General features: G+C 41.3%; 1 protein-coding gene across 1 annotated transcript in view; it reads left to right on the top strand.

Moving 5' to 3' along the window:
- Positions 1-18,576, top strand: part of MYO3B (myosin IIIB) — a gene marked incomplete at its 5' end in the record, with an annotated part of 368,039 nt that overhangs the window by 16,208 nt on the left and 333,255 nt on the right. Inside the window, 1 exon segment of the mRNA XM_008687102.2 lies at positions 16,081-16,226. Coding sequence (XP_008685324.2) covers positions 16,081-16,226 — 146 coding nt within the window.

Below are 18,576 nucleotides of genomic sequence, written 5' to 3'. Positions count from 1 at the left end.
AAAAAAAAAAAAAAGCCAAAGGAGAAGATGAATTTGGAGGGTAGTTTGAGGAGGCTTTACAACTACTGGTATCAACAAATTTCTCTGTAGATTTAGATTGATCTGTTATTAAAACCTAAGTGAGGCCACTCACCTCATATTTGGGTGACATAACACAGATGATGGTGTTCTTGTTCTAACCCACAGCAAGCTGGTGTTCCGGAATCACAAAATGTAAATAAGAGAAGATTGCCCTTGGCTTTCTACAGTTCTCATGAGGTGTTTGTGACTTTTCAGTTTCAGCCGGGTTGAATAAAATATGTGGAATGTTTCTAGAAAGGGCAGTATAGTGATCTGTGGTGAGTCTCTGTTGCCCAGATTGTCTGGAACTGGTTGTGTTCTCAGCAGGAAAAAGCCAGCATGGCATCCTACCTGCTCTGGTGGTTAAGTTGAGGAGTAGGCAGATGGCTGTGTGGAGACCTTGACATTGCTTTTCAGCAGCAAGTGCCTGATGGCTCTTGCCTCTCTCAGGATGCCTTTTGGTGCCAGGGTATGCTGTCAGTCCTGGGCTGCAGTTCTTGGAACTCAAGCCTACACAATCCTCATGTTTTTATTTTCTAAATGGAGAATTACTCTTTCCAGCAAAGCTGCTTTTTTGCTTCATAATTCTGCGTAAGAATGTCCATAGGAACAATCTTCTATTTGTCAGGTGGATTCCACAAACATTTATACTCTCCCTGGTGAGCAAAGCTTTGGGTCAAGAGCAGTTCTTGAAAGTATAATCAGCAATGGTTCAAATGAACATTGTCTTCATATAACAGCCTGCATAGTACATTGATCTTAAATGCTTTCACTTCTCTAGTGTGAATAAGCGGTGTTTAGATTAAACATGACAACGATGCATGCAGTGCCAGTACCAGTGGGATGAAGTCATCCAGGTGACCAGTGCTTTTATTTTGAAAATGCAGCTGAAAGATCCTCGATCCTATTTAATTTTGAGAAATGGAACCCAATTATTCTTTTCCCAATTTTATTTCCTTTTTTATTTCACCAGCTTGAGTAACTTCAATATTTAATTCAAATAGGCTATAGTACAAACCAGGTAGCTAATGGAATGTGACCATACCACAATCAAATGTTGATGAGTAGTCCAAACGCACAGTTCACTGGGGCAGCTCAAAGCTGGGGCAGGCACTGACTCTCAGATTGTCAGCACCCTCCACTTATTTCCTCTCTCTGCCTCATCTGGATACGACCAAGGTTGAAAAGTACTGGGTAAAAGCAGTATCAACTCAGCAATATAGAATAAGAAAAGCTCTAGGGGTGCCCTCAGTGGGATAGGAGTTCATACTATGACTCAGGGAAGATTAGAGGAAAAGAAAAACACTCAGCATAGAAACTATGTATTTAACAGCTTACCCTGAGCAAGATGACTTAAACAATAGGAAATGAAGTTTCTCGTGTAAGGACAGAAGTAGGTAGTTGCAGAGTTTGTTGGTTCAGCAAAAATGCAGGCTGTGACCACTGCCACCTGCACAGCTTCGTTGTTAAGGACTGATGTGCGGGCAGTTGTGACAGTCTTGCCTGTGAATATCTGAGGGGCAGTAGTGGCTCCAGCATTCCAGTAGCCACCAGTGAAAGACCCTTGGTACAAACAGATACCCCCCTTTACTGCCATGAGACTAATCTTGGTTGAAGAAGTTAAAGAGGGTTCTCCTCCTGTCCTGGGGTCAAAGGCTGTCTGCTCTGTATTCGTTTTCTAGGACTGCCATAACAAAGTAGTACAAACTCTGTGGCTTAAAACAACAGAAATTTATTATCTCCCAGTTCTGGAGGCTAAAAGTAAAAAATCAGGGCGTCAGCAGGGCTGCGCTCTCTCTGAAGCCTCCAAGATCGTTTCTTGCTTTTTCCTAGCTTCTGGCAGTTTGCTGGCAGTCTTTGGTATTCTTTGGCCTGTGGCTCCATATCTCTAGTATCTGCCTTCATAGTCAAAAAGCACTCTCCCTCTGTGTCTCTGCCTTACTACGGCCATCTTCTCATTCAGACGCCAATCATATTGGATTAGAGGCCCTCCCTGCTCCCGTATGACCTCACCTTAACTAATTATATCTGTAGCAACCCTATTTCCAAATAAGTTTTCATTCTGAGGTTCTGGGGGTTAGCACTTAAACATATATTTTTGGAGGATACAACTCAACCCATAACAACCCTCCAAATACTTAGCACCCCTCAAGTTTCCGGGATAATCAGCCAGTCATTTGGGATCTACGGGTCTGCATGTTAGAGGAGCTAGCTTAGAGAGCTCAGCCTTGAGCTCTGCATGCACACGTGTGCTCACACACACTGTTCTCCCATAGCTTCAGGTGTTTAAGGCAAACACAGTTCTTTCTGGGTGTACTAAGCATAACAAATTGCCTTCCCACCTGGGTACTCAGAGCCTTCAGAATTTTCTTCTATCCTACCTCATCTCTAGCCAAGCATTTTTTTATTATCTCCTGAGATGTTTGATTCAGGTTACCTTCCTCAACCCTCTGTTTACATTGAGCCTCTGGTCTCCCTGCCTCTTACTTTAGCCTATATCTTATAAATAGATATATTTTTAACACAGTCTTCCTATTAGCCATGTGTCTGTTTTCTCCTCTACTGTCTCCTGACAGCCAATTTCTCATAATAAGCATAATAGTATCTCACATTTGCATAGAACTTTTACAAATATTTTTTAAGTGCTCACACCTATCTGTGAGGATACCAGTTAGGCATGAGTACATGACTTAATAGATAAGAAATCCAAGGCTCTGCCAGGCTAAGTGCTCAGGGACACTGAGTGAGTAGGCGTGTAACAGTGACTAGAATCTATATTTTGTGACCCACTGAACTAGAAGATTTCCAATACAACCCATGTCCGCTGTCAGTGTTGGTATTGCTCAGCTAGTATTTGCATCACATACATGCCCGGTAATATCTTTGTCTATAGCAAAAAGGAATACAAGCCTACTTTATGTGTATTGATGGTGATGGTGGGGGGTTGGGGAAATTGATCCTTCGTCTTCCCTTCCCTCCATCACATGTAGCAAAGAATTAAACTGAATGTTTGTAAATGACTGAAACTCAAGAAAAAGGACCAAAGTATCATCATTTTTATTGGGGACATTTGTAGACTATGTTAGAATAATGCCTTAGAATTAACTGGTGTGCTTGGGTGTGGCCATGCTGATTGGTAAAATACTGAAATACTTCCATTCTGGATGGTAAGTGGCTGGCATCCAGAGTGCTCCTCAGCCACCAGACATGCCTGTCTCTTTCCTCCGGACACCCCAGATTTCCTAATGGTTCAACCACTACAGGTAATACCTGTCAAGCAGGGGACCTCAAGAACCAGCTCCCAGATAGTTTGAATATTGTACCTACTAAGCAAGTGTATGGTGAGAAGGAGACTTTCACTTGCTGAGGACGAATTAATATATCAGGAACTAGGGTAGGGGTTCTTAACACATTATTTCATTTCAACAGCTCTCGTAGTAGATGCTATTTTCTCCCCTTTACCGCTGAGAAAAGTGAGGCTCAAAGAAGTGTATAGGAGAAGACATGCCCAAATCCACATACTCCACATACCTAGTAAGTATTGGGGTTTGGCCTTTCAGAGAGCATGGAATGCAAGTCTCATTTGACAGATGAAGAAACTAAGGCAGGGAGAGGCTATTCTCTGTGCTAATTCAGAGCAGTCTTGGTCCCAGAATTCAGGTTTCCCAACCCACCAGCCTTGTACTCTTTCACTTTACAGTGTGGAAAATGTGTGCCGAGATAGCTCGTACAACAAAGACATATAGAGATGTAGTAGAATACTCTGAAACTGGAGCACGAGACACATCATTTTAAAAGACATACGTGAAGGACCTATCACCTATAATTTATAGTTGACTACACTTTGCAGTCCTACCAGTGAGAGAAGTAACCCTATATTAAGGATCCAGTTTACTCGGCATCTTCCTAAAACAGCAAAGGTCTGTTTCTGTATTAGAAAGCAGACTTGTGGATAAAGTAAACATTTGCTTCTTTTTAGAAAAAAATTTTTTTTTTTGCTTTTACTTCCATCTGCTCGTTGTTGCAAACAAGAGCTAATCAGCTGAGCAGAGAAACAGATGTGCTGTGACGGCTCCAAAACTGGGTCTCTCTCTGCCTGAAAAAGGGTCGTTGACAGGGGACGGTTGCCATAACAACAAGCTTACACGAATGCAGAAATATCACAGGCTTTTTGCACCACTCTTGCCTTCATTAATTGTGCCTTTCCTAGCTAAATGATACGATAATGCTATTTCCATTGGCACTGCCAGGACTAGAGATGACAAATGAGATATTTTGTGTTGAAGGGCTCAGAAAGCCATAAAACAGTACAGAACTGAAATGTTATTGTCATTATTAGCATTTTGCTTCCTAAGCTCTAGCTAATGGATTTGGTCCCCAAATAAGAGTTAGCGTTTATTGAGTGCTTACTATGTGCCAGGTACTAAGTGCGTTATTATTATTTTTTTTTTTAGGAAATGATTTTTTATTATTTATTCATTTTATTGAAGTATAGTTGACACATAAGGTTACTTTAATTTCAGGAGTACAATATAGTAATTCGACAACTTTATATGTTATGCTATCCTTACCGTAAGTGTAGCTACCATCTGTCAGTATTCAATGCTATTAAAATACCATCGACTATATATTCCCAATGCTGTACCTTTCATCCCCATGACTTATTCATTCCATAACTGCAAGCCTGTTCCTCCCACTCCCCTTTACCCATTTTGCTCATTGCCCCATCCCTCTCCCCTCTGGCAACCACCAGTTTGTTGTCTGTATTTATGGTTTTGTTTCTCCTTTGTTTGTTTTTTTGTTTTGTGTTTTAGATTCCACATGTAAGTGAAATCATATGGTATTTGTCTTTCTCTCTGCTAGTATAATACCCCCTGGGTCCATCTGTGTTGTCATAGATGGCAAGATCTCATTCTTTTTTATGGCTGCGTGATATTCCATTCCATATAAAGACCACATTCTTCTTTATCCATTCACCTATTGATGGACACTTGTATTGCTTCATATCTTGGCTATTGTAAATAATGCTGCCAATAAAGATAGGGGTGCAGATATCTTTTGGTACTAAGTGCTTTATAGGAATGAATTCATTTATAATCCTCCCAATAACTCCATAAAGTCAGTGCAATTACTTGTCCAATGTTTTAGATTAAGTAAGTCACAGAAAGTACTGTTCTTGTCCTTGGACAAGGTATTATGATGTCACCAGTATTTGAACCCAGCTATTTAGCTCCAAAATCCTTCCTCTTAACCACTATACTAGCACAAACTGTTTAATTGTGACCACCAGTGTACTAGATAAGATGTAAACCTTTTCAATTTTAAAATTATTTTAGATAGGAATTATCCTTCCTAATATATTAAGGAAAATGTAATAATTCAACATGACATTAGAAGCCAATGTGATTAGTGTCCAAGGGAAGGATCCAAAAAAATAAAATGACAAAATTCTTCAGAAGAGAATTTAGGGGAGTTGGATGTTAGTTTTAGCTCTGCTACTCATTTAAAAAAAGTGATTGTGGTTCAGTTTTTTTAATATGGCTTCAGTTTGGGTAGAAAAGTTAAGAGCACACATTTTAGAGTCAGACCTGGGAGCAAATCGTAGATACCTGCTTACCCACCTAACCATGGACCTCAGGCAAGTTACTGAATATTTGTGATTAGTAAGGTGGGAAGAAGTTAAAAGATGTAAAATGAGAAGGGAAAAAAAAGAACAGTTTCAAAGGACAAAATTAAATGATGCACTGAACATGTTTTATGCAGTCCCTGACCTAGTAAGTACTTTAAAAAATGGTGGCACATATTGTCTTCACCCCTCTCCTTCCTAACCTGGTCTCATCTGTAAGAAGAAGAGATTGGCTTGGGTAGTTTCTGCCTCCAAGCTCCCTTCTATTTTTCAGAGAACATTTACAGTTTTTAGGGAGAAAAGCCTCTTCTAGTTTGCATATTCCATGGCTCTGGTGTTCCTCTGATAATGAAAGCAAGATGTCTCCAAGGGTGAAGTGATAAAAATGGCGAGGATGTTAGAGTCCATTTTAGCCTGACTTTGTTTTAAATGGCTGGGGATTATTGGGATCCCATGTGCCAGTCATATCACTGTAAGGAATGCAGGCCTTGGTTGCTCAGAAGATTCATTCCTGGAATTCTGTAGCCATTTGTCTTCCCTGATTCCCTCCAGACTCATGTGTCAGCTTCTAAGACCTAGAGGAATTCCCTTCCTCCTTGTTCTGGGCTGACCCTGCCTGCATTCCCACAGTGGTTCTTCCTTGCAGGGCTCTGAAGCACAGCCCAGGTACTTGGGGCTCTGGTGGGTGAAGGACCCAGGGTAAGGGTGAAATGACTGAGCGCATTCCCAGCCTTTAACCTCAGTTCCAGCAAGAGGTCCCCTTTCAGCTGGAGCTCTGCAGGGAAGTTGAGTCATGTGTCTTATGTTAGTGCAGAGGTGGGGGGCTGGCCCTGGAGGTGGTGGTGACATGTCATCACCCTCCTCCTGGTGGGTCTAAATATAGAACTCCATCTCAGGGCTTCAGCTCCCAGATGTGCAGAAGCATGTGAGGCCCAGAGCAGAGGCCTCATATCCCCTCTACACCCACCATCCCCTACTCAGTGCTGAGCAAGAAGTATCAAAATAATGGCATCTGTGAACATTTGGAGCTTTCCAGGCTGTCCTCCCACTCCTCTCTGGGGAGGTAAGAAGGGCCAAACTGTTGTCACAGGGGCAGAAGTGCTTGTTGAAGGAATGTTAGACCCGGCCTTGGCTCTTCCTGAGCTCTGAGTCCCAAATTATCTGGTGGCTACCGTCCCATCAGTGGCTCAGCCCCATGAAAGGGAATTCAGCCTAGGCCAAACCCTGCATTTTGTCTTTTGCCTGATGGTCACTGAGCTGGAGAAGAAAGCAAAGGGAGGAGGGTATTCAGCCTTAGGAATGAGATCCCAGAGAAGCCTTGGGGTAGGGGTGAGGCAGGAGCAGGTGGGGTGTGGCGAGACTAGCATTTGTGGTGCTCTATTATGTCCCAGGTTTTTTCCATACCTTCTTTAGTTTTGGAAGGTTAAAGGAAATGACTCTCTGGTAGGAAAGTGTGACATTCCCAAGGGCATCCTGGTTTGCATGGTGACATCAGCCTATGGGAGGAAAGAATTCAGAGACAACTTGCAAATAAAGGGGTATGCCTATGTTGGAGCATTCAGTATTCTATTTGATTTGCTTCCCTTCCTATTTTTCAGATATTTTATGGAGGAGAAACCTCCACCCCCCATTAGTTTCTTATTGTGGGCTTACGCTTCAGTTCTATTACCTACTAGCTGTGTGACTTTGGGCAAGTTTCTTAACCTTTCTGAATCTGTTTCCTCACTGGGGTAATAAAACCTGACCTAACAAGCTGTAAAATGAACTGAATTGTAGAACTGTTACTTATTCTTTCCTTAACTGTACTCTGGTAGGAATGGAGCATTATGGCAAAGGGAAGGGGCAGCAAGGAAGTGAGAGCTGGCAGTAAACCCACCTGCTTAAGTGGAGGGTGTGCTTATATGCTCACAGTATGGAAGTTACCGTGGCTATGGCTTATGGCACATGAAATATCTTTGGCAGTGACCTAGCATTCCCTGTTTAATAAGAATTCCCAGGAGATACCTCACTCTGGAGGGTAGTGGGGGAACCATGGAGCTTGCTCCTGGTATGGCCACAACCAGCCATGTAATTCTCTATAAGTCACCTCCCCTCCCCTCCCCTCCCTCCATCTCTGGGACTTGAGTTTCCAGGGGGCTTGAATGAATCCTAAAATCCCTTCTAGCATCCATTTCTGGTGGGGAAAGCTGCTGCAGCAGGAGAGGGCAGTGGGGTTATCCTGGGTTTCCAAGCAAATGTGCTCCTTTAGAGCTTTTTTTTCTTTTTTTAAATAAACAACAGACATTTATTTTTCACAGGTCTGGAGGGTGGAAGTCCAAGATCAATGCATTATCTGGTGGGGCCTGCTAGCCTCCTGGTTCATAGATGCCATCTTCTCACTGTGTCCTTACATGGATTCAGAACCTTTTGAGTACTAAGGACACGTAGAAAAATGTGGGCACACTAATTTACCTTTCACAAAGGAGTTCTGTGAATATTGGTCCTGAGTTTTAGTATGGGGCTTATCACATAAATAAGAATAAGTAACACATTCCTGGGTCTTTGAGGAATTTAAGTACAAAAATCAGTGTTGTGTGCTGGCCTCAAACCCAAAACCAGTCCACCTCTAACTTCCACTACCATGATGGCAAGTTGGTATTGGGCAGGCATTAATTTGAACCTTGTTTTATTTCTCTAAAGGCATAAGCTGAAAGTTAGCAATCCTGAGAAAAGTCTTGTAGAACAGTATATTTTAATTAGAGACCTTCCTGAATTTCATAAGCAATTTCTCAGTATACAAAATATAAGTTTAATTCTAGCCTTGAGTTTTATGAAAGAACCCCCCCAAAAAAACCCCAACCCTATTAATTTCATTTCTTCTAGTCCACCTCCCCTTTGCCAAAAAAAATCAAGCAAATCTCAGATACATCCTCCCTTGAAGTTATATTTCATCCAAGGGAAGAGACTTCATACGTTTATTCAGTATCTCAGCTTGTAACACTTTAAGATGTTTGTATGTAAAACCGATGAATAACATTTGCCATTGGAATATTTATAACTGAAATTTCCAATTCCAGAGAAGTTCTGTTTTAGAAATCTTTAAGATCAATAACATATACCTGTAATGCTGCATAAATTGCATAAGCAAAATTAGGAATCCTATTTGCCTGCCTACCTCTCAGCCCATCTTATTTGCCAGTGCGTTGACTGCATTTTTGGGCTGAAGGTTAGCCAAGGATTAATAGCTCTAGGTCTATTTGCCTTGCCGATTTTAAAGCTGAATTTAGCTCTTAAAATAACAGCATTTTGCCTGTGTACTTGAGTGAAATTTTAATCTTGAGCTTTGATTATAATTTTGGATAACACGATCAATTCTAGTAAGGTGAAAAAGCAGAACATATAAGGCAAACCTAACTACATTTTTAATGACATTTTAAAATATTAGTGGGAGAGGCGCCTGGGTGGCACAGCGGTTAAGCGTCTGCCTTCAGCTCAGGGCGTGATCCCGGCGTTCTGGGATCGAGCCCCGCAGCAGGCTCCTCCGAAATGAGCCTGCTTTTTCCTCTCCCACTCCCCCTGCTTGTGTTCCCTCTCTCGCTGGCTGTCTCTATCTCTGTCAAATGAATAAATAAAATCTTTAAAATATTAGTGGGAAAATGAGATAGTCTGAAAAACCTCTATTATTTTTTTAAGTTTGATAAACTGTTTTTTATAAGAGTAAAAAATATTTTTCCTTATGGTAGATGGTGCTCCTATAATACTACTTGCTTGAAAGTATTGGTTAAAATCACATTATTGAAAGAAATTTCTGCCCAGCAGCTCTTTGATATATAATTTGATAAATGGTTTAAGTTAAATATCTTGTCGGAGAAATCTAGGTTTTCTGAATGCAGGAGCTCATATGTTACTGTCTTTTATCCCCTTTACATCTAATCTAATACAGGTGTTCTTTTTAGATAGTGAAGACCTTGAGATGAGGAGAAACTGTTTTGTTCCCTCAGGTTCCTGTAGCCCAAGTCTTTTTGCAAGAGATAGAAAGTGGATCTTCTATTTCAGGCCTTTATCAGCAAGCCCTACTCTTGGTTGAGGCTGGAATGAAACTGTAATAATGGGGCATTTCATGGGGTCATGATGGCCTAAGAAAGTGAAAGTACTACCTGTATAGCCTTGTGCTTACAATAGAAAGGGATATTGTTGGAAAGGGAATTTCTTTAATTCTTCTTGTATTAATCTCCCAGGAACCTAGTTTCATGACCAAGACACTACCTTTAACCTGCCAGCTTGTTGATGAAAAATCCCAACGGCCAACAAATACTCTGAAGGAACGAAAAACATCCTTGAAAATTAAGGCAAACTTTTCAATACTTACTTACATTTTCAAGACAAAAACCAGACATTTGCTTTTTGTTATAGAAATAATTCATGGTCCCTCTAGACACTTTAGAAAATGCAAAAAGGGTTAAAGAAGTAAATAAAGTAGATATTACCCATACATCAGTGATACAGTGATATCTACAATTAACTTTTGATGCCATAGAAAAAGCTGGGTAACCAGCATTTTCATAATCAGTACGTCAGACAAGGCCCAGAGAAAGGGGTTGCTTGGTTTGCGTGGGAAGAGAGGTGCGGGGAGATTAGGTAATTTGCTAAAGTAATCTAGTAAAGGAATGACAAAACCAAGATGAAAGTGCCTGGCTCTGGGATTTTCCTTCTCCAGCCAGAGGTACAAACTTTTTCTACAACCCAAGAGCTACTAAGAGTTGTTTTTTCTCTGCCATTCCCCCTGGTAACTGAGGAAAGAGTCACCCATATCCTCAACAGATATCAGCTGACGGTGCCCAGTGGTGCACCAGGAGATGATATGTGTCAAAGCAGTTGTGCTATCAAGTTGTGGGTGCAGTTTTACCCCCTGAACTCCTTCAGGAGAGGGGAGCAGGTGTTCCCTCTGTGGGGTGGGAAGGAATGATAAGGCAGATTTCGAGAGTCTGGAACTTTGGAATTCTTTAGCCTGAAGAAGGTTAAAGAGAACTGCCCTAACAAAGAGGGTTGACTGCTAGCCTTTGCTCCAAAGACCAGTAGAGCTAAACTGTTAGTGAAAACTTATTTCTTGTTCTCATGCCCTTCCAGAAAGAAAAGTGTTTGGCAGCCAAGGTGGTAATGACCAGCATTTGGGAGGCTCAAGCCCACCTCCGGTAAAAGAGCTATTATCATTGGGCACTGTGGCTGCTAACGCATAGATATTGCTAGTAATCCAAGCATTAGTGCTTTTACTCTTCCTAAAATAATCAGCAGTGCAGTCTAAGTGTACCAGGAAAGCCATAAGTTTGCATTTCAAGGTATGAACCTGGACATGCTCCATTAACCAGCATCCAAACAATTGCTCTGTTGTTGAAGCTCATCTTCCCTAACAGAGGCATTATCACAGCAACCAGCATCTTTTCATAGACCTTAAGACCTTTTACAAAATACCGGCAATAAAATCTCTAAGGCTCCAGCCTTCCGGTTCACACCCCCGAATAATCTCCTGTTCCCTCTTGCTAATTTGCATGGAGAGGTTAGCCTCTCTGAGATCAACCCCCAAATCACTTATTTACAAAGCATAAAGCCATAAGAGTATAAGAGCTGGAAGGGATAGCAGAGATCATTCATTCCTACCTTTCTGTTTTATAAATGTACAAAATGAGAGCCCTATAAAGAAACCTCAGCTCAGAGTTTTCGAGGGACTTGCTCAAAGGCATTCAGCTGATAAATAATGGAGTTCAGACTTTCTGATTCCAGTCTGAAGATTTTTCAACATAGCTTCTCTGAAGTGTGCCACAAATTGATGTGGTCAGGGAGGGAAGAAAGATAAGACATAATCCTTACCCTGAGTTACTTCTGTCCACTTAGGGGTCCCTTGGGTGAGATCATCAAGGCGCTAGCCCCTTTAAAACATAAAAAAAAAATGACGAGGTTAGTAGTAAATTAACACCAAGTGGATAAAACTATTTATTAAAACTCCAAAACAGTATAGACACTCACTGATACGCCAGAGACTTGAGGATTGTTAAAGGCGGCTATGCAGAAGTATGTAGGGATTTATATACCTCTGAAACTCATCAAGACTTCGATATTTTAATCTTGGAGCCATTAGGCCACTAGCAATTACTGCACTAGACTGTCTCTCTGTTTTGAATCATTTAACGCTATGCTTTTAGCCTTTGCCAGGTACACTAAACATTTTGTAACAGTCCCTATACATGTCTCATGGAACATTCCAGAAGGCACATCCTCTTCATATCAACCTCCAACATGCTGTGGGACTTTACAATCAACTTTGGAGAATCCATACTTTATAAAATTGACATTTATTAGCAGGTTTTATATTCACAGTACTGGATTAAGAAAAATATACAAATTTGTTAAAGTTCATGATAAACAACCTGATTTCTGCTTCTGGTACTTATAACTGTGTATTAAAACTACAAATTTTGATGAGTTGTGTTGGCAACTAACAATAGGAAGATTTAAATCCTAGAGTTCTGAAATGTAAGGTATATTTACTGTAATATAAAACTTCATGTAGTCACTGAAAACATGCATTTTATTGTTACCCTTTAGTATATATTCTGTTTCTGATCTTAATAGAATTTTGCTTTTCTTCTTGCATTTACATGTGAAAAAAAAGCGAGATCCCAAGAGTACAAGAGATTTTTCTACACTTGGTGAGGGGTAGAACTCAGACCCAATTTGAACTTGTCATACTGCCTGCCAAATTGACTTCTCTTTCTAACATCCCTGAGGGCACCATCATTCTGCTGATTACCCAGGATCAAAATGTCAGTCTTCCTGGGTGTGTCCCTTTCCCCAACCTCCCATATTAAATCCCTCTCCATATTAGGTCCTGCAGGTCGTCCCTTGAGCTCTCTCTTACACCTATTCTATCCTCCTTATTCTACTGCCACCAGCATCATTTATTCTCCTGTGATTGAAGGAAAGGCTTGAGGTCAAGGAGTGTATACAGTTGCCTTGGGTATGTCTCCTCCTTGGGGTTGTGGTGGTGAGGTGCGCTGGAGAGGTACGAGAGAATGAGGTGTTTGGGTTTCCTGGCCTGAGTCCATGCCTTCTCACCCTGTCTCTCTCTACTCCTTTAACATGACTTACAGAACCTGGGAAACCTGGTCGCAGCACAGTGTAGTTATTTACCATTGCCAGCCTCCTTTTCTTAGTAGAGTATCAGAACATCTGATTCAGAGGGCTCTTTGAAAGGTTGCCTTCTCCTCAGGACAAGGGAACCAAAGACCAATGGACCATCTAAGCATTCTTAACTCAGCTTTATTTTACCTAGAAATAAGGAGAATGCTTTGCTAGGGAGAATGGGATTACTTCTCCCTAAGAAACAGTTGTAGATTTTGGTGTTGGGTAGATAAGAATCCAGATCCAGGATGTGTTGACCTCAGTTGTGATGCATCCTCTTAGGGTAAGTCTATGAATCCCATCACACAACGTAGTCCACATAAAGGGTCCTTTACTTTTGTGGAAGATCAGTCCTGAAAGAGACTCCTTCTGAGGAGATGGGAGTTTAAGTGACAAAAATTTCAAGAAACCTGGTTAATTTATTCAAAATATGAGTGCAGAAGCTCATAATTCAGCTATTCTTTGAACATAACCTTTTTTGTGTAGAACACTTACCATATTATAATGACTTGTTTACTTGTCTCTTCTCTGCCTGGGTTCAAATTCTGACCCCGACAATGACTAGCTGTGGGCCATGGGTAAGCTGTTTAACTGTGCTATGCTTCAGTTTCCACACCTCCGCAAAGTGATGATAGCACCTACCTCACAGAAGATTATGAAGATTAAATTCAGTGTGAATTTAAATTTCTCTCCCTAAGACCTGGTACCATGTCTGACTCGTGGGTACTCAGTAATTATTTGTGAATTATTTTAGTGTCAAATTTTTTCTGTAAACTTCTTTGGAAGGCTGATTTTAAAGAATTTCTTTGCCGAATTACAAACTAAGTTTTGGGAGGAGAATTTGGCCAAAAGATACTTTTCTATTTAGTCAGATGGAACTGAAGATAAGGTCTGTCTGTAAAGAGAAGTTGAAACCAGATAAATGTTTTGAATATTTTATGACAACACTTGTGAAACGTTAGGATGTCTCCATTCCCACATTTGGGTGGGTTCTTAGAATTGCCTTCTGTGTCCCACCCAGGATGGCTGAAGTTGATTTGAATTTCCTCCCAGAAGGTGTGGACTTTGGTCACTAGATACTTTTTGTTGTCTTGCTTCCCCTGGCATGGTCACCCTCTAATATCGCAAGTATTTGGAGCCCATATCCTTTATTGGACATGCTAGTACACATTGTCTTAGGACATTTGGGGTGGACATGGTTTGTCATTTACTTACTGTAGGTTCATTTTAGATTTTAAGTGGCCATAGCTGTTGTTGGGGAAGGACAGAGTCTCATTTTTCTTTCCCTCATAGGAACGTGTAAGAATGGTGAACTGTAAGAACTGTAAGAATGGTGATTGATAGGTCTAAAATTATGTTTGTTCCACATGTTTAGAAATGTCATTTCTGAAAGGGAAGGTGTTGAATAGTCTTCTCTGGAGATCTTTAAAAATAGCAGTGTTTTTCACTTGATTGGGGTATGAAAAGGAGGTCTTGGGGGGCTATGAAATGGCTTCTGCTTCTGAAGTTGGAATTATTTGAACTTTAGTTTGAATGCACGTTTGAAAATTACGTGTTAAAAGTATGGCAGAATATTCTGTGGCGGGTTAGTCTATTCAGAGGATAGGCCTGAGATCAGGCCAGGGATGCAGGAACACGAAAAGCATACTTCAGTTCAGAAACCAGAAGAGAAGGATAGAGGACAGTTACAGGAGTAAAAGCACCAGGTCTCAGGCAAGACAGTAGGCATATTTGGCATTGCAAGTCCAATTAAGTGGGTCTGGCCAAGAGGAAGTATAATAGTTACTGTCATTGCCATTATAATATTGCACATGTGAGTCTTAAAACAGCACACGTTTATTCTCCAGGTCATTAGTCAGGTGCAAGACTTACCCGGCTAAAATGAACTTCTCCATCTAGAAGTCTCACCGGCATCTCAAACTTAACATGTCCTACCTAAATGGAGCTCCTTCCTTTCAACCCAAAGCTGCTTCTCCTCCTGTCTTCCCCATCTCATCAAATATCAGTTCCATTCTGGAGTTGCTCACGTCAAAAACTGTGGACTCATCTTCAACTCCTCTTTCTCATAAGCCTCAGTCAGAAAATCTAGTTGGCCCTGCCTTCAAAATTATATAATCAGTCTGATTATTTCTCACTGTCTGTAGTTTGGATTCTTATAGTAGCATGTTAAACTGGTTTTGCTTTTTCTACTCATGTCCCATTTTAATGTATCTCAGCATAACAGCCAGAGTGATCCTGCTAACATGTAAGCCAAATCTGTCGCTTTGCTCTTCATAGCCAGTTGGCCCATCTTACTCAGAATCAAAGCCAAATACCTTCTGGTGGCCTAACAGGCAGGCAGGCCTGTCACTCTGGCCCCCCAGAGTGATGTCGCTTGTCTACCTCATAGGCTGTTTGGAGCAGTACAAAGTTTCCTACCTGCCCATAGCCAAGGGTCATCCTTGGTTGCGGAGGCAGATTTCAGGTCAAATAAGGACGCCTGGTTCTTCCACATTCTCTGGTTTACCTCTGCCTTTTTCCAACCCCACTGTGATAGCCACAAGTCTGAGTGGAGGGGCTTTTCCTGCCTGACTCAGAAAGTTGATAGAGATTTCCCCACAGGGTTCCATGCTCCCTAAACCAGGGACAAGCCCAGGGACATTTTCTGGTGCTGCTGCTCTTGTACCCAGTCAGGCCAGTAACGGAAGCAGCCGCTGCTACTGAAATACAAACCAGTCGTTGGGGTTTGCAGAGGGGGCAGATGTTCTTAGGAAAAAGGGGTGGAAGGGAGTGGTTCCTATTTTATGTTAACCACATCAGTCTTCCAGTCTTCCAACATCTTTCTGCTCAATTGGCCACACTCCTGGGGATTTTGTGCAGGAAACAAGCATCTTTGCAAACAACTGTTCCTTGCTGTTGAATTCAGCAGCTGGTAATGAGGTGAAGGATGCAGACAAAGCCTTTCCTTAAGGGATGTCAGAGCGGGCTCAGTGAGGTATGCACCCCCTTGCACTGTGCTTGGTACCTAGAGGTTCAATGTATGTTTATTGTACTGAAATGACAAATTTTAAAAAGTTAATGAACATCCAGTTGATAAATTAGTCACACACAAATAAGGTCTAGATAACACATTCCTTACTATCACTGGAATTCAATATCAGTGTAACCAAGGGAACTAAAAGGGGGCTAAGATGGTTCAAGCGTCTTTTAGGACATCTGAGGTGGCGGTGGGGTTGATGTGTTTTGCTTTTGTCTGATAGGTCATTGCTTGTGAGCAGCAGTATGACTCCTCCTATGACGCTCGGTGTGACGTCTGGTCCTTGGGGATCACAGCTATTGAACTGGGGGATGGAGACCCTCCCCTCTTTGACATGCATCCTGTGAAAACGCTTTTTAAGATTCCAAGGTAGGACACAAGATGGCGCTCTTGGCTCATTAGTTCTTTGCGAAAGAGGTTGGTTAAGAGGGATGATAAGTAGTTGGTAAACAATTTCTGGCGGAACCTGAGAAAGCCTGATTGTAAAATGTGTTTCTTTTGGGGGAATTTAGGAGGAGTGGAGGGGGAAAGAGGACGGATATTCCCGAAAGACAGCATATCCCAAAGAAAAATAGGACCGTGTTTTAACCGTTGCATATATTTTCAGTACTCTGATTTTTCTGAGATACTCGTCTATTGTGCTTTTCACAAGAGGACTAAAAATGCAATTTTGATTAAATAATCTGAGTACTGGTGTTTTCTTTTTAATTATATAATCACATCTGGTCATTTTGTTTGAACCTTTCTCGAGTATTCAGGAAAATTTGGGGATGAAAAAAATGTGTATTATATTTTCATATCCACTCAGAGCAGCACTAAAAAAAAATCAGAAAAGTGAATCAGTTATAAGACCTTCTCTCTGTCCCCTGATTTCCATCTCAATGGGACGTTGTGCTGAAAGAGGTCCGTTTGGAGGGCATTTAAATGCCAGTATATTTTCCATTGTATGTATTCATTAGGGGTTTGTACAAGAGGGTTGGTTGTTTGTCTTTCATCGGAATCAGGCTGCTGTTTGGCTGCTTAAGCCTCTAGTTACTGAAAACGAAGCAGTCACGGAGCTCTGTCCTGGCCAGGTTGCAGATTAAGAGATTTATACCCTCCACATTTCTCTTTCAAAGGAAGACTCTGGGCGGGCTGGAGCAGGAGCCGGAGCCCAGCCGGAGCCGTTCAACTACTTTAACAATGCGAGTGTTAACCTTTCCTTATCTGCACAATCACACAGCCTTTAAAAATTTCTCCTGATTGCAATTTGCATTTCTGATTAGGTCTATTTATATGCAGATGAGGCTCTGTGGTGTTCATCATCATAATGTTATCGTTTTATACCTAATCCAGATGTGAACAACCACCCACCATTATTCCAAAAATGATTCCCACCCAAGTCAGGGTTGGTCTTTTGCCTTTTCCAAAGTACAAAAACAAGTCCAGGCAATTAGAAAAACAGACAAAGCGACTGACTTTCAAAATTAATAGTCTGGTGATCATTCAAAACGATGTAAGAGCAGGACCAAAAACAGTATTGTATGCAGTAATATGTCAGAAAATGAGAAATGGTGGCTGGGATGATTTGTGTGTGTGCTTTGATTTTTTACAAATCATTTACTTTTCACTGTTCATTTACTGGGACCACATAATTTCCCAAAGATCAGAATTAAGGTTTGGCTTCTGATTAGCAAGACATATGTACTTTTGATAAGAGATCATCTTCTTGGGTGTATCTTTTTCTTTCTTTCTTTTAAGTATATGTTTGTGTACAGACCACCTGTACAAAAATTTCATAGGGTGGTAAATGTGAGACAGCTTAGAAGGGGTGTGTGTGTGTGCGTGTGCGTGTGTGTGTGTGCGTGTGTGCGCGTGTGTGTGTGCGTGTGTGCGTGCGTGCGTGCGTGTGTGTGCGTGTGCGTGGGTGTGTGCGCGTGTGTGTGTTTAAATAGACTTCATCTCCAGTGACTCTTTTGAGCTTGCTTTGTGCCCAGCCAAGTCTCTGGTCTCTAGTAATCTCTGCACCTGACTTCTTCCATCTTGGGAGAAGCTTCCAGATTTGAAACACAAATAACCAAGCCCCCCCCCAATCCCCACCCCCCCTGCCAGCTTTTAGACAGGGTGAACCCCAGGAACAAGACAATTGCTAGAAAAAGATCTTAGGGGCAAGAAGGATTCTTACCCTAACATAGGTTGATACTTTTTCTCCTACTGTAACCTGCCCTTTTACCATCTCTTGGTTCCTGCCCAAGTGATGAATCAGATTGAACTAGGTAATGTCAACAGTAATCAGTCAGCAGATCCTTAGTGAGATTATATGTGCTGAACACTTGAGGTTGTCCCAACCTTAACAGCCAACTTGACATTTGTGGGCAGGAGGGATACAGGTTTGAAAAAAAAAAAAAAGCGTTATTGTATATACTGCATAGCTTTTTATACTCATCAAGTTATTTACTTAAAAATTACCCTGTCAATTAGAATCATGTAGTTCTCTTATGAAGTATTGTGGATTGACCAAGCACGTATGTGTGTGTGTACTATTTTAATTTTGAGTGCTAAAAATGTACATTTTCTCAGAAAAGCTCTTTGATGGAGAGTGAAGAAATTAAGCATTTACATATTTTAAATAGGCATTCATATTATTTACCGTGTGTTTCATGGGGTTCTTTCTCTCTCTCTCTCATTCTCTCAGCATTTTCTTCCCTGATGGAGAAAAGAAAATGACAAGTAATGACAA

The sequence above is a fragment of the Ursus maritimus genome, unplaced genomic scaffold, assembly GCF_017311325.1.
Source record: "Ursus maritimus isolate PB19 unplaced genomic scaffold, ASM1731132v1 scaffold_1, whole genome shotgun sequence".
Lineage (NCBI taxonomy): Eukaryota > Metazoa > Chordata > Mammalia > Carnivora > Ursidae > Ursus > Ursus maritimus.
This window is presented reverse-complemented; position numbering and strand designations above follow the sequence as displayed.